We start from the raw sequence: 17,113 nt of genomic DNA, 5'->3' as shown, positions 1-17,113 counted from the left end.
AAAAAGCAGTGACTCTGCAGAAGGATTTGGACAACTTTGGAGAATGGGCAGAGAAGTGGCAGATGGAATATAGTGTAGCAAAGTGTGGAATCATGCATTGTGGCAGTAGGAATAAAGGAGTAGACTATTTTCTAAATGTGGTGAGAATTCAGAAATCAGAGGTGCAAAGGGACTTGGGAGTGTTGGTACAGGATTCCCAAAAAGTTAACTCAATGCTAGCATTTATTTCAAGAGGGCTTATATACATAAACAGGGATGTAATGTTGAGGCTCTATAAGGCACTGGTAAGACCACATTTGGAATATTGTGAGCAATTTTGGACATCATCTCTGAGGAAGGATATGCTGGCTCTGGAGAGGGTCCACAGGAGGTTTACAAGAATGATCCCAGGAATGAGTAGATTAACCTCTGATGAACGTTCGTTGGCACTGGACCTGTACTCAATGGAGTTTAGAAGAATGGGGGACCTGATTGAAGCATACAGAATAGTGAAAGGCTTGGATAGAGTGGATGTGGAGAGGATGGTTCCACTAGTGGAAGAGTGTAGGACTAGAGGTCATAGCCTCAGAATTAAAGGACGTTCTTTTACGACAGATAAGGAGAAATTTCTTTAGGCAGAGGGTGGTGAATCTGTGGAATTCTTTGCCACAGAAGGCTGTGGAGGCCAAATCAGTGGATATTTTTAAGGCAGAGATACATAGATTCTTGATTCGTACAGGAGTTGGAGGTTATGGGGAGAAAGCAGGAGAATGGGATTAGGAGGGAGATAGATCAGTTATGATTGAATGGCGGAGTTGGCTTGATCGGCCAAATGGCTTAATTCTATTCCTATTCCTTATGACCTATTCGTGTTGATGCTGCCTGGTCTGTTGATTTACTCCACCACTTTGTGTCGTTTTTAGTCATAAATAAAATATTTATATCTTTTGTATAAACCAGCATCTGCAGTTCCTCTTTATGGCATATTTGTGAATAAAGTATAATTTTGAAATGTTTAACAAAATACTCTGTACTACGATCTAAGACTGAATTTCTTATTTGTCTCAGAGCTGGAATAAAGCTGGAATTAATCGATTGGAGTGATTAGTACGGGTGTCAGGGGTTATGGGGTGAAGGCAGGAGAATGGGGTTGAGAGTAAAAGATGGATGAGCCATGATTGAATGGTGGAGTAGACTTGGTGGGCCGAATGGCCTAATTCTTCTCCTATAATGTATGAACATGAACCCACTTCATTCATTCCAGCGCTCCTGTCGCCCAGCCCCTATAGATGGACGATATAACATATAACCATATAACAATTACAGCACGGAAACAGGCCATCTCGGCCCTACAAGTCCGTGCCGACACAACTTTTTTGAAATGTGTAGCAAGGAACTGCAGATGCTGATTTAAACCAAAGATAGATACAAAACGCTGGAGCAACTCGGGAGGACAGGCAGCATCTCTGGAGATGAAGGAAGGGTCACGACCTAACAAAAGGTCGCCTGGTCCTTCTTCTCTAGAGATGCTGCCTGATGAGTGACTCCAGTTGTTTTTTGTTTGTGCCCATCCCACAGTGGAAGCTCCAGGTTGGGTTTGAAAACCACTACTGTTTACTTCGTGGTCCATGTCATCCGTCCAGAGTGGTTTTGCCAACGAATGTTCTCGAAAACCTTTCGTCACCCGTGGAAGGGACGAAAAAGGGAAGGCAGCTGTAGTGAGATGTCAGGGAGGGGAGGGGGTGGGGGTGATGGGAGTACTTGGCAAGCGCTGCTGGCTGTCCATAAATACATTAGCGGAGAGCGGCGCTGGAGCCTGGAGTTGGGGCTGGGGCTGGAGACGGAGAGCGACCGGTGCTGGGCTGGAGATTCCCCCAACAAGCCACAACCATGTCTGACTGCAGCAACAGCCAGGACTCCGAGGCCGGCGACTGCTCCGGCGAGGAGATGGACGAGGACGAGATCCTCGCCACCTTGTCCGCCGAGGAACTGAAGCAACTGCAGAGCGACATGGAAGACCTGGAGCCCGACCTGCACGTCCCCCTGGGCCACAGGCAGAGAGACCACACGGGCAAACCTCCCACCGGCTCCTTCGACCACCGCTCCCTGGTGGAATACTTGCACTGGGAGAAGGAATCGAACCGGCTGCTGGAGGAAGAGAGGGTCCCGGCCACTCTGCTGGACGGCGAGGTGGGTGTTGTTGCACATGGTGGCGGGCAGCAAGGCTAGAAGGGGTTGTATCTCAACGAGAAGTCAATGCTGCCATGACAATGCAAAGGCAACTGAATTAACAGCATCCGTGGGAAGGAACTACAGGCGCTGGTTTTGAACTGAAGGGTCAGGGAGACACAAAAATCCTGGTGTAACTCAGCGGGACAGGCAGCATCTCTGGAGAGAAGGAATGGGTGACGTTTCGCGGTCGAGGCCCTTCTTCAGACCTGAAGAGGGAATTAGTAAATAACTGTGGAAAGCAACACAAAGTGTTGGAGTGACTCAGCAGGTCAGGAGATTCATGACCAGTTGAGATACTCCAGCACTATTGTACCTTTTTTTCTTAAACCAGCATCTGCAGTTCTTTGTGTGTCTACGTTAAATAATTGGGCTGGTTTTTTTCCCCCTTCCTCTCTTCATTATTAGCGTTACACTTTGGTGTCTCTTCCCTCGCCACGTTTCAGTCCAGCCCTTCATATGTCAGACATATGGTCAGACATATAAATAGAAAGTCTCCTAGGGAACGAGCGCTACCTATCCAGTGCATGTACAGCAATGTAAATTCATGCCGCACATTCAGTTGTCAACGCAGCTCAGCTTGTGATCCCATGAAATAGAAATCGTTTAGCTAAGGTGCAAGACAGATACAAAATGATTGGTCTGAGACTCAATGGATGGGTTACTTTCAGTTGGAACTGGTGTGTTGGTTAGCTTTACAGCTAACTATGGTGGTGAATCTGTGGAATTCCTTGCCTCAGAAGTCTGTGGAGGCAAAGTCAGTGGATATATAGACAATAGATGCAGGAGTAGGCCATTCGGTCCTTCGAGCCAGCATCGCCATTCAATGTGATCATGGCTAATCATCCCCAATTTGTACCCCGTTCCTGCCTTCTCCCCCATATCCCATGACTCCATTATCTTTAAGAGCCCTATTTAGCTTATATTTAAGGCAGAGGTAGATAGATTCTTGATTAGTACGGGTGAGTGTCAGATGTTATGGGGAGAAGGCAGGAGAATGGGGTTAGGAGGAAGAGATAGATCAGCCGTGATTGAGTGGCGGAGTAGACTTGATGGGCCGAATGGCCTAATTCTGCTCCTCTGACCTTATTACTTTCTACATCACTGACAAGAAAAACAAAAAAATTTAAAAACTTCTCTCTTCCAAACAGCAAAACGTGGTGAAAAAACTAAATGGAACGCAAAGCGAAAAGGACTCTGAGGGAGGGAGGAATGAAAGCGAGGCGGAAAGCAGCGATGAAGGAGAGACAAATTCGGAAAACCTGCCTGGGAATAGTCAGCAGATTCAGCAACTGGATAATGGCGAGCCGGAGAGCAAAAATGTCGCGTTCAAATCGGAGAGGGAGAAGGAGTTGGTGGAGACGATGAAGGAACAGCAAAGCAAAGAACTGCTACCGACTGAACCCGGTCTTGAACTTGAAGGCGAGAGCTGTGATCCTCAGAATGTGGTGGAGGAGATCGTCGCTGATCAGCCACAGGATGAGCAGGAGAAGATTGAGGAGGCCATTCCCTTGTGCAACCAGCCGGATCCAATCTCATCCCACTGAAGATCAGGACACTGTCAATGACAGCAAAGAGGAGATCAAGGAAGAGCTTCCCATTCCTACGCTGCTTAAAGAAGACCAAGAAAATACTGAGGTGACAAAGGGCAAGTTAAAAGCAGGGAAGAAACTGGAAATGGACAGCAGTTTCCTCAAACTTAGTGCCAGGCCCTCAGGAAACCCAACGCATTTGGACGATGCACTGGCAAATATTCGCAAAAACAAGCCCGATGTGAAAGAGGTTAACCTAAATAATGTGGAAAACATCCCGAAAGAGATGTTGAAAAGCTTTGTGGAAGCTCTGAAGAAGAACAAGCACGTGACCTTGTTCAGCATCACCAATACAGGGGCCGATGATAATATCGCCTTCGCCATAGCCAACATGCTGAGAGAAAACAAGAGAATTGTCACCCTCAACATCGAGTCCAACTTCATCTCAGGCAAGGGTATCGTAGCTATCCTGAGGTGCTTGCAATTCAATGAGGTTCTCACCGAGCTGAGGTTCCACAACCAGAGGCACATGTTAGGGCACCACGCCGAGATGGAGATCGCCCGCCTTCTCAAAGCCAATTCCACCCTGCTGAAGCTGGGCTACCACTTCGAGCTGCCAGGCCCAAGGATGGTGGTGACCAACCTGCTGAGTCGCAACCTGGATCAGCAGAGGCAGCGGAGACTGAAGCAGCAGCGGGACCAGTTTGCACAGGAGCAAGAAGTCATGGTGAACGCCTGTCGGAAAATCTCCCCTGACACGCTGGCGATGTTGGACGCATACATGCCAAGTTTCTCCACCATCTGTGACGACCATCCCTTCCCTCCGCCCATTGCCTTGCACCGCTCGCCAAGCCCCGCCCAGCGAGTTCAACTCAGAAAAGTGACAAAAAAACAGAGCAAAAAAAAAGCAAATCAAGACAGAGTGGATGGGAATGAAACGCCAAACTTAAAGGCAATGATAAAGTCACTAAAACCAGTTCCCAGGGCGAGACAGGCACCTGTGGTTGAAAGCACCCCTCGCGATGACTTGTTAAGTGATATTCGTCAGAGCAATGTGGCCTTTTTAAAATCTGTGAGTAACATTTGCACAACTCCTCCGTAACGTATCAGTAGACGTCTTTCTCATGATACTGGTCATCCAGTATGAAAAATTAACTTGTATCAATGAATAAAGCCTGAAACTTGTTTTGAAACTACCTAGAATGTCACCAATTCTGGGTGACATGTTGTCAAGATGGAAAGGCTACAGAGAGGTTTTACGAGGATATTGCTAGGGGGTCTGACCTATAGGGTGAGGTTGAGTAGGCTGGGACTCTATTCTGTGGAGTGCAGGAGGTTGAGGGGTGATCTTATTGAGGCTTTTAAAATCATGAAAAGAATAGATTGGGGAGATGCACAGAGTCTCTTGCCCAGAATAGGTGAATCGAAAACCAGAGGATATAGGTTCAAGGTGAAGGGGAAAAGATTTAATAGGAATCTGAGAGGTAACTTCTTCACACAAAGGGTGGTGGATGTATGGAACAAGCTGCCAGAGGAGGTAGTTGAGGCAGGGACTGTCCCAACATATAAGAAACAGCTAGACAGGAACATGGATAGGACATGTTTGGAGGGATATGGACCAAACACAGGCAGGTGGGACTAGTGTAGCTGGGAGATGTTGGCCGGTGTGGGCAAGTTGAGCCGAATGGCCTGTTTCCACGCTGTATCACTCTATGACTCTTAAGATCCATGTTATAGTCATAAGGGCCTGTCCCACTTACGTGACCTTTACAGGCGACTGCCAGCATCCGTGATAGGTCACCAAAATTTTCAACATGTTGAAAATTCAGCGGCGATCATCAAGACGCTACGGCTTTCGAGACCTCTCACGTCCATACAGGCGAGCCCTGGCGACATGTCGCGGGTGACCGACCTCTCACGCCCATTGGAGACCTCTCATGACCATACAGCCTGTATGTTTGTGAGAGGTCCCCTATGGTCGTGATAGGTCTCCAAAGAGTCGTAGTGGTCGCCACTGGTCTTTCTGGTCACCACTGAATTTTCAACATATTGTAAATTTCGGCGACCTATCATGGGTGCCGGCAGTCGCCTGCAAAGGTCGCGTAAGTGGGACAGGCCCAGTGATAGTGCGGAAACAGGCCATTCCGCCCAACTTGCCCACACTGACCAACGTGTCCCATCTACACTAGACCCACCTGCTTACGATTGACCCATATCCCTCCAAACCTGTCCTAACCATGTATCTGTCTAATTGATTCTTAAATGTTGCAATAGTTGCTGTCTCAACTACCTTCTCCGGCGGTTCGTTCCATACACCCACCCCCTTTCCGTGAAAAAGCTACCCGTCAGATTCCTATAAAATCTTTCCCCCCTTCACCTTAAACCTATGCCTTCTGGTTCTCGATTACCCCACTCTGGTCAAGAGGCTCTGTGCATCCACCTAATCTATTATTCTCATGATTATATACACCTCCATAAGGTCACTCCTCATCCTCCTGCGCTCCATGGAATAGAGACCCAGCCTACTCAACCTCTCCCTATAGCTCAGACCCTCGAGTCCTGGCAACATCCTTGTAAATCCTCTCAGCATGTTCTCCAGAGATGCTGCCTGACCCATTGAGTTATTCCAGCACTTTGTGTCTAACTTTATAAGAAATTAGGTTTGCTGAAAATCTGAAAGAAGAACAGAAATACTTGTTCAGCAGACTTGGGAAGGAGAGAGAAATGTGGATGTTTCAGGGATTAGTTTTCAGCAGAATTGGATGATGGTAGAAAGAATAAATCTTCGGATAAGCAGGAGAGGCTGGAATTTGCCAAACTAATTGCTGAATATGCTTGCACGCTGGCTTTTTTTGTATTTTGCGTCTATCAAATGGAAAATCAGGTTACAAGTGGTCGAATGGAGAGTTCGACACAAGGAATTGCAGGTGCATGAATCTTGAGCGAAAATTACAAAGTGCTGGAGGAGCTCAGCAAGTTAGACAGCTACTCTGGAGGACATGCACAGGGGATATTTCAGATCAGGATCTTGTTTCAGACCTTTTGGGTCGGGACATTCTTGAGAGTTAGCGAGCTTCAAGGCAGAAGAAAGAAAGTAACATTAGGAGTACCAGAAGAAAGTTGGATTGCTCAAGAACTGGTCCTGAAATCACCGCTGTTTATAGTTTATATTAATGCCTTGGGATCAAAAACATTTCTAAATGTGTCCATGACATATTTAGTCTGAGGGTTAATTGGCCTCTGTAAATTGCCCCCAGTGTGTAGGGAGCAGATGACAAAGTGGGATAGCAAAGAACTAATGTGAACGGCTGATCGATGGTCGGCATGGACTCAGTGGACAGAAGGGCCTGTTTCCATATCACACCTTTCACTCAATCAAGACCTAATTTGCCGTATTGACAATACCAAGGAGAACTACAATAAATCACGTGTAGTCTTTTTAATCGTTAATAGTCTTTTTAATTATGTACAGTTTTTGCCGACTGGATAGCACTCTACAAAAAAAGCTTTTCAGTGTACCTCGGTACATGTGGCAATAATAATAATTATTATAACACACGCACTAGCACTATCCTACACAAACTGAGAACAATTTACAATTATACCAAGCCAATTAACCTACAAACCTGTATGTCTTTGGAGTAAAGATAGCGGAGTCAGGGGATATGGGGAGAAGGAAGGAACAGGGTACTGATTGGGGATGATCAGCCATGAACACATCAGCCAGTTCATTGGCTATATTTAAGAGGGAGTTAGTTGTGGCTAAAGGGATCAGGGGATATGGAGAGAAGGCAGGTACAGGATACCGAGTTGGATGTTCAGCCATGATCATATTGAATGGCGGTGCTGGCTCGAAGGGCCGAATGGCCTACTCCTGCACCTATTGTCTATTGAGTGCGGGAGGAAACTGAAGATCGTGGAGAAAACCCCCTGCAGGTCACAGGGAGAACGTACAAACTCCGTACAGACAGCATCCATGGTCGGGATCGAACCTGGGTCTCTGGTGCTATAACTCTGCCGCTGTGCTATCGTGCCGCTTCTCCTTTTGACAAAGCTGAATAATGACTTGAATAAGATCCTTAACATTTTGAAAAGTTTTGATAAGATAAGATAGGACATTGATCAGAACAAAAACAATATGAGAAATCAGAGCAAGAGTAATTCATGAGATCCCTTGAACCTGCTCCACTATTCAGTAAGATCACGACTGCTTAGTTTATTGGTTAGATACCACAATTTCACATTTGCAAAAAAATCGATTTCAACCTAAAATAATTATTCATAATCCACAGCTCCCTCAGCAGCGAATTTCAAAGATGAGATGGAAATGAGAGAATTTATCACGAATAAGGAAATAGCAGTGAATTCTGCCTTTACAGAAAATCTCGCAAAAGTACTAAAGAAATAAGGAACCAGCACAAATGAGGAAATATATTTTAGTTTTTTTTAAATTCGGGAAGTTAACATTCCTGAAAACTGATATATCCCAAGAAATGGATGATCTGCATCCAGAGTTTTGAAAGAGGTGGCTGCGGAGATAATAATGCTCTGGCTAGCATCTTCCAAAATTCCATTGATTCTGCTATGATTCCTACAGTTTGGAGGATAGCAAATGAGACCTTATTTTTTAAGAAGCAAAGATGTAGAGAGATTAAGCAGGGAACCCTTCACCTGTTAAGTATGTGGAGAAGACAGGTTTAGAGGGATATGGGCCAAATGCCAGGCAGGTGGGACTCGTGTGGATGGGATATGTTGGGCAGTGTGGGCAAGTTGGGCCGAAGGGACTGTTTTCACATTCGATGACTATTATATGACCTTGGTTGCAGGGAAATTGTTTGAATCTACATCAAAGGATATTAAGGCATTTAGAAAATAGTATTGATCGAACAGAGTCAGCATGCATTAGTGAAAGAAAAATTATGTTTGACTAATCTACGGGAGCTCTTTGAAGATGTATATAGAAGATAGATCAGGGGGACTAGTGGGTATTAACAATTTAGATTTTCAGATGACTTTTGATAAGGTCCCAAATAAGAGGTTGGTGGACATGGTTAGAATGCAAAATTGTGGTGATATTGAGGTTTGTATGGATTGTTGGTTAACAGAGTGGGAATAAGTGGGTTCTGCTCAGGGTGACAGGTTGTGACTGTTGGGGTAGACCCCGGAGATTGGTGCTGGGGTGTTAACTATTCACAATCAACATCAAGGAGATTAGATGAAATGGTTCCAAGTTTACTGATGACTAGCAACAAATTGCAAATGTGAGCAGTAATAAAGATGTGAATGGATTTGAAGGGGATAGTGGATGAGATGGATGAGTGGATAGTGAAAAGGTTGATGGAACACAATGTGGAAAAACATGAGGTTAGCTACTTTGGTAGAAAAAAAATAGAATTGCTGAGTAATTTTAAGCTGGTAGAGATTGGGAAATGGTGGTGTAAACAAAGGATCTAAGTGGGTTAAAGAAACAAGGAACTTCAAAAAGAGACAAAGTGCTGGAGTAACTCAGTGGGTCAGGCAGCATCTCTGGAGAACATGGTTAGGTGATGTTTCGGGTCGGGTACCTTCTTCAGACCGATAAGGGTGTTACTGGAGGTGAACATGCCAATGCAGCAGGCAATCAGGAGCCCAAATGGTAGGTACACAAAAAAAAAGCTGGAGAAACTCATCGGGTGCAGCAGCATCTATGGAGCGAAGGAAATAGGCAACGTTTCAGGCCGAAACCCTTCTTCAGATTGATAGGGGGTGGCGGGGAGAAGGTATACCCAAATGGTATCCTGGCTTTCATTGTAAGAGAATGCAAGAGTTGCTACAGATCTGGACTACTGTGTCATTTTGCTCGCTAAAAAAAAGGATACTTGCTCCAGAGGGGATGCGGTGAGATTCACCCACGTCTTGGAAGGTGAAATTTATGAGGAGCCATCTAGCAGGTTAGGTCTCTGTCTGCTAGAGTTACAAAGGATAAACCATGATGACTCATCACAGATATAATGTGACATTGTTCCTTCGAAGACTTAGGAAGTTTGGCATGTCCCCAACTACGCTCACCCCAACTTCTGCACCTCAAGAAAGCATTTTATCGGGATGCATCACAGCACGGTTTGGGAACAGCTCCATCAAAGACAGCTTGAAATTGCAGAGAATTGTGGACGCAGCCCAGACCATCACACAAACCACCTCCCTTCCAATGACTCTATTTACACTTCATGCTGCCTCGGCAGGGCCAGCAGGATAATCAAGGACCAGTCTCACACTGGTCACTCCCTCTTCCCCCCCCCCCCCCCCCACAACCATCGGGCACGAGGTGAAAGAAGTGTTAAAATGCACACCTACAGATTCAGGGACAGTTTCTTCCCAGCTGTTATCAGGCAACCACCCTATCAACAACTAGAGAGCGGACCTGAGCTACTACCTACTCATTAGAGACGTTCAAACTATCTTCAATTGGACTTTACTGGATTTTATCTCGCACTACAAGTTATTCCCTTTAGCATGTTTCTGTACACTGTGGATTGCAATCATGTATAGTCTTTCCGCTGACTGGATATTAAGCAACAAAATCTTTTCACTCTACCTAGAATGTTGCCTGGGTTTCAACAACTAAGTTACAGAGATAGGTTGAATAAGTTAGGTCTTTATTCTCTGGAGCGCAGAAGGTTAAGGGGGGACTTGATAGAGGTCTTTAAAATGATGAGAGGGATAGACAGAGTTGGTGTGGACAATCTTTTCCCTTTGAGAATAGGGAAGATTCAAACAAGAGGACATGACTTCAGAATTAAGGGACAGAAGTTTAAGGGTAACATGAGGGGGAACTTCTTTACTCAGAGAGTGGTAGCGGTGTGGAATGAGCTTCCAGTGGAAGTGGTGGCGGCATGTTCGTTGGTATCATTTAAAAATAAATTGGATAGGCATATGGATGAGAAGAGAATGGAGGGTTATGGTATGAGTGCAGGCAGGTGGGACTAAGGGAAAAAACGTTGTTTGGCACGGACTTGTAGGGCCGAGATGGCCTGTTTCCGTGCTGTAATTGTTATATATGGTTACCTCAGTACATGTGTCAATAAACTAAACTAGTTCCTTACTCATGTACATGGTGAAACATATAGCATCTATTTTGGCAACTCCTCTAAGAATCTTATCTATCCATGAGATCACTTCAGTCTCCAAAACTCCACAGAGACTCGACAGAAACAAAATAATTGAATCCTTGCTATACCATCTCCTTGTCAAGTATCTTCCTCAATAAGAAGCCCAATATAGTCTGGAATGACTGAGGTGAATAGATAAGGTCCTTGCAAGTGGAGTTTAGAGAAATTCATTAGGGTGAATAGAGGGTATGACAGATAGATTTAGATATGGAAGGACAAGAGGAGGCTTGGATCGAGTAAAAATGGCATCATGTAATGGCTGGACCGAATATTTACGCTGTATATGTTTTTATGCTGTATATTTTGTATAATTTTGGTTATCCAGTTTGTTTTGGAAAACTATATTGAACCTATTTCCTTAAAGCTGCACATATTAATTCCATCCACACTTTGTGAAGAGTTACCTTCTGAAGATAGGCACAAAAAGCTGGAGTAACTCAGCGGGACAGGCAGCATCTCTGAAGAGAAGGAATGAGTGACTGAAGTAGCGTCTCAACCCAAAACATCACCCATTCCTTAACTCCGGAGATGCTGTCTCTCCCACTGCGTTTCTCTAGCATTTTGTGTCTATTTTAAGTACTGGATGTTTTTTTGGTATTTTTAGTTTTTAATTTTAGATTGTTTTAGAGATAGTGCCCTTCGACCCACCGAGATCGCGCTGACCAGCGATCTCTGCACATTAACACTATCTCCCACATACGCTAGGAACAATTTACAATTTTACCAAATCAATTAACCTACAAAACTGTATGTCTTTTAACTCCGTACCGGCAAGCACCTGTAATCAGGATCGATGTTAGGCCTCTGGCACTGTAAGCTGCAACTATCGTTAAGCCTCTCCTATTTTCTCCACTTTTGTTTAAAACTTCCACTGTCCTGACAACCTCCTTGTTGCCTGCAGTTTTGTAATGTCCACTTCCTTGATAAAACCAAGAGCAAATTCCAGTGACACAAAGAGCATAATATTTTGGTGCAGAATTCAAAATTATCATTCCCAAAACAGAAGGCAACTGGCAATTTATTACAACTAACTCTGAAATTGTAATAAAGCAAATTAATCGAACATTGAATTTTAATGAAGTTCTTCAGATTATCCTTAATTCTTAAGTAGAAAGAGATTGTTAGTTTAGTTTAGAGATGCAGCGCGGAAACAGGCCCTTTGGCCCACCAAGTCAGTGCTGACCAGTGATCCCCGCATATTAACACTATCCGACCCTCACAAGGGTCAATTTACAATTTTACTGATGCCAATTAACCTACAAGTTTTTGGAGTGTGGGAGGAAACCGGAGATCCCAGAGAAAATCCACGCAGGTCACGGGGAGAACGTACAAACACCATACAGACGGCATCCGTAGTCAGGATCGAACCCGGGTCCCTGGCACTAAAAGGCAGCAACTTTACCGCTGCGCCACCGTGCTGCCCTATTCTCTGCTGAATATTTTGCAATTGAAGCCAATGTCATATGACCAACACTCTGCATTCACAAATGATGCAAGGCCCTGCTCAGCCATTCAGTTAGTTCTTCAAAATGTCAGAAGGCATTTGGCTTCTGATATTCTTACACAAGTGGTTGCAATTTATCCAAATGATGACATTCATTCTTTGTTTTCTCTCTTTAACAGGTTCCACTTCCAAAGCAGTTGGATTAGTCTTGCTAACATGGGGAACGAGTAAAATGGATACTTGCCTAACATTTTAAAACCGTGCAACAATGGAGACGGTGTGTCACAATAAACCTTTGGCAGAACCCTACTGTTTGCATATCTGTGTGGGAACAATTAATAAGAACAGGTTACAGGTGTTTATCTTTTGCATAAACTATATGCATAAAAAGCGTATTGTCTTAGAAAGTTACTTATTCACTTTGATTTGTATCTTGGAATTTGGAATGTATTATAAAATGAAATTATTAAATATTAGCCTCATGTTGATGTCATGGCATGTTTTGACATTTTAGCATGTTTTACCTTACTTTAGTCTTTAGAGATACAGCACGGAAACAGGCCCATCAACCCTCCAAGTCCGTGTCGACCAGCGATCCCGTACACCAGCACTTTACTACAGACTAAGGACAATTAAAAAAAATCACTGAAGCCAATTAACCTACAAACGTAAGTCTTTGGAGTGTGGGAGGAAACTGGAGCACCCAGAGAAAACCTACGTGGTCACAGGGAGAACGTACGAACTCTGTACAGATTGCACCCATGGTCAGGATCGAACCTGGATCACTGGCGCTGTAAAGCAGCAACCCGACCGCTGCGCCACTGTGCTGCCCTCTGTGACTTCATTACAAGGGCCTAGAATCCACAGGAATGTTTTCAGGAAAGGATACAAAGTGCTGGAGTAACTCAACACGTCATGCACCATCTCTGGAGAACATGGATGGGTGACGTTTTGGGTCGGGACCCTTCTTCAGACTCCACATGTTGGACGAGTATTACTAAATGCATTTATTCTTGTCGGACCTTTTAAGTTTTAAACACACATTTTGTGGAAAATCTACAAAGACAAATACCTCCTTTTCTAGACCACTGAAGATTTTGTTTAGTTTTTTAGTTTAGGGATACAGCGCGGAAACAAACCCTTCGGCCCACTGAGTCCGTGCCGACCGGCGATCCCTGCACACTAACACTATCCATCACACACCAGGGACAATTTACAATTTTGCCAAACCAATTGCCATACAAACCTGTACGTCTTTGGGAGAAAACCGGAGCATCCGGTGAAAACCCACACGGTCACAGGGAGAACGTACAAACTCCGTACAGACAGCACCCAGAGTCAGGATCGATCCCAGGTCTCTGGCGTTGTAAGGTAGCAACTCTACTATTGCGCCACTGTGCTGCAATTAAACAGAATGTTATATAGCTAATGGGAGTATTACTGGACATATTACCTGGTGCCTGGAATTAAGAATTGTGTTATTGCACCGCAAATTGCACAATCAAAACTAAACTGCCTGTTGGTAATTAACTCAACTCAGTGATAAAGCTAATCTGCAATTAATTGTCATTGGGGGATGCAGGTGCATTGTTTGTTGCTTTTCCATGACTTCAGATGGTGTTCAAAGTTGAAAAGTTGCATTATTCACTAATTTACAATTGCTGGGTACAACTAAGTAGTAAGCTGTAAAACTGATATAGGCTCCTGCAATCTACAATAAAGTGCAAACAGTATTGAAGTATATGTTTCAAGAAAATCTTTATAAAATATGAATTGCAAAAGATGAATCTATTGACAATTGACAAAAGGCACTTCAGAATTGAATTCATAAAGGCCAATTATATTGAACAGCTTTAATATATTTGCTTAAAGAACATTTATGGGGAACAACCCCCTCGCCCCCACCCCCCACTTCTAATAGACTTGGTGTCACATAGGATTAACAACAAAATATGTATCAAGTTATTGCAAAATAGTTATTCTAAATGAGGTTCCTTGTGCAGTGGGAATACAGAATGTATTGCTCATACCTCTGTCCTTACGGCATTAACAATCAGTCAATTGATAGACTGGAGTTGTGTTGTTGGACCTGAATGGACTGCTGGTTTCCTTCCATAAAGGTCAATAGTGTTTTTCCTCTACATGATAGTACAGCAGCTTCAAAAGTTTACTGTCATAAGGTCATGTGCTAGGAGTAGAATTAGGCCATTCGGCCCATCCAGTCTACTCCACCATTCAATCATGGCTGGTCTATCTCTTCCTCCTAACCCTATTCTGCTGCCTTCTCCCCATGACACCCGTACTAATCAAGAATCTTATCTATCAGAGCTCAAATTCCCAAAATGTACTTTCATAACTAGCATCAGTGCACATAGACAAATTATTATTTAGCAGAACAAAAAATGTGCTAAGTTAGAAGTGAACTATTTTTACCATTAAAAAATATATATTTGTGCTATGCAACTGGTGGGGCGGCACAGTGGCACAGCAGTTAGAGTTGCTGCCTTACAGCGCCAGAGAGCCGGGATCGAGCCTCACTGTAGGTAGTTGTCTGTACGGAGTTTGCACGTTCTCCCCGTAATTTTCTCCGGGTGATTCGGTTTACACTCTACACTCCAAAGACTTACAGGTTTGTGGTTTCGGTAAAAATTGTAAATTGTCCCTAGTGTGTGGGATAGTGTACGGGGGGGGGTGGGGGTTTCCCCACTATATTTCTGAACGAAACCTCTAATTACTTATTTTGATCAACTTAAAAGTCCCTCTGATTCGACTACAATTTACACTGTAATCAATGGAAAAAGAAAATGTACATAACACAAACCTCTGCAGCTGATCCGATTAAGTCCTTTGGAAACCCAGCAGCGAAGTCCACTGATGCAGAGCCAAATATTGCCCTTGTAAAGCCTCAAGCTGTCTGATGTTATTGGTCGAGAAGCTCCATGCTTTACAGCCTGTTCCAAATTAATGCAAGCAGTATACAAGCAAACATGATGAGCACAATAATTCAAGCAGAAATGTGTTTTTTTTTTTAGGGAATGGATTTTGCAACAAAAACAAACCAGGGAAATGCACGTAAATATAGCTAAAGACCTAGGAATAATTTCCTGTCATTAAGAGAATATCCAGGAGATGGAGGTAAAAAGCAAGGATAAGATTCATTAAAAACAGACAGACTTAAACCTCTTTCAATGCCCATAATTTGTTCAATGAAAGTTATTCACTTGGCATTTATAATCTTGAAATGAAAAAAATCATTTCATTATTGAGATTAAAATTCCCTACGAAGATACATCAAAGAATAAGAGATTATCAGCATAATATTTGAAGTGAGTGGATCAGTAAAATGCATTTTTCTGCAAGAATTTATTCAGGTAATATTTTGAGGGACAATTTTATATCTTTCATAGCCTCTGATTGTCACAGAGCATTTTGAAATTAGAGTCACACAGCACGTAAACAGGCCCTTCGGCCCAACTTGCCCACGCCGGCCAGCTGCCTGAATTTGGCCCATATATCCCTCTAAACCTGTCCTGTCCATGAACAACCCCATAAATGCTTCTGAAACACTGCAATAGTACCTGCCTCCAATATCTCCGCTGGCAGCTCGTTCCATACACCCATCACCCTTTGTGTAAAAAAAAAAAGTTACCCCTCAGGTTCCTATTAAATCTTTCCCCCCCCCCCATATCACCTTAAACCCATGTCCCCTGTTTCACGATTCACCTACTCTGGGCAAAAAACACTCTGTGTGTTTAACCGACCCATTCCTCTCGTGATTTTTTTACACTTCCGAGGCAGAATCACGAGAGCAGATGTGAATATTGTGGGGTTATATTATGTAATGATAATTTGATCAAGTCACGATGCTGGTGAGATTACTGACCAGGACACTAAGAAGACATCACCAGCTTCTCGAAATAGCCACTTTACATTAAGATTACCTGGTGGCGGCAAACCTAATCTCTCAATGCCTCGGTGGGGAACCACTCCATCCAAAAAGGGATTTTGTAAATTAAACAAGTGGTGGCCACAATAAATATTTTTGTATTCACCGGAGAGATTCCTTGAAAATGTGACCGTGAACCAGGGCCAGCAATAAAGTTGCTTGGGTGCAGGACAAATGGTCGGGTCAGATGGATTAACACAGCTAAATAGCATTCTGCCAGTGGAAGTGCAAGGTAATGCATTTGCAGAAGGCACACGAGTCGGAAATGGTCTGGAAATACGAGGATACAGAAAAGTGAAGGGAAATAAAGGGTGCACGTCCAGAGAATGCTGAAGGTCTGAAGAAGGGTTTTGGCCCGAAACGTTGCCCATCGCTCCATAGATGATGCAGCACCCACTGAGTTTCTCCAGCACTTTTGTCTACCTTCGATTTTCCAGCATCTGCCATTCCTTCTTAAACAAACTGAAGGTATGACACCTGTCCCTTCACCTCCCCCCTCGACTCCATTCAAGGACCCAAGCAGTCGTTCCAGGTGCGACAAATGTTCACCTGTATCTCCTCCAACCTCATCTACTGCATCCGCTGCTCTAGATGTCAGCTGATTTACATCGGTGAGACTAAGCGGAGGTTGGGCGATCATCCGCAATAACCTACCTGAACTCCCGGTGGCTCAGCACTTCAACTCCCCCTCCCATTCCCAATCCGACCTTTCTGTCCTGGGTCTCCTCCATTGCCAGGGTGAGCAACACCGGAAATTGGCGGAACAGCACCTCATATTCCGCCTGGGTTGCTTGCGTCCGGTAGGAATGAACATTGAATTCTCCCAATTTTGCTA

At 44.1% G+C, this 17,113-nt stretch overlaps 1 protein-coding gene across 1 annotated transcript; it reads left to right on the top strand.

Moving 5' to 3' along the window:
- Window positions 1–1,752: 1,752 nt before the first annotated feature.
- On the top strand, window positions 1,753–14,207 carry lmod3 (leiomodin 3 (fetal)). Its single transcript, XM_055647653.1, is given in 4 exon segments — window positions 1,753–2,169; window positions 3,360–3,749; window positions 3,751–4,812; window positions 12,512–14,207. Coding segments are annotated over 4 exon segments (1,779 nt in total). The 5' UTR covers window positions 1,753–1,869; the 3' UTR covers window positions 12,539–14,207.
- The last annotated feature ends 2,906 nt before the right edge of the window (window positions 14,208–17,113 follow it).

The sequence above is a fragment of the Leucoraja erinacea genome, chromosome 16 (genome assembly GCF_028641065.1).
Source record: "Leucoraja erinacea ecotype New England chromosome 16, Leri_hhj_1, whole genome shotgun sequence".
In the NCBI taxonomy this organism is placed as follows: domain Eukaryota; kingdom Metazoa; phylum Chordata; class Chondrichthyes; order Rajiformes; family Rajidae; genus Leucoraja; species Leucoraja erinaceus.
This window is presented reverse-complemented; position numbering and strand designations above follow the sequence as displayed.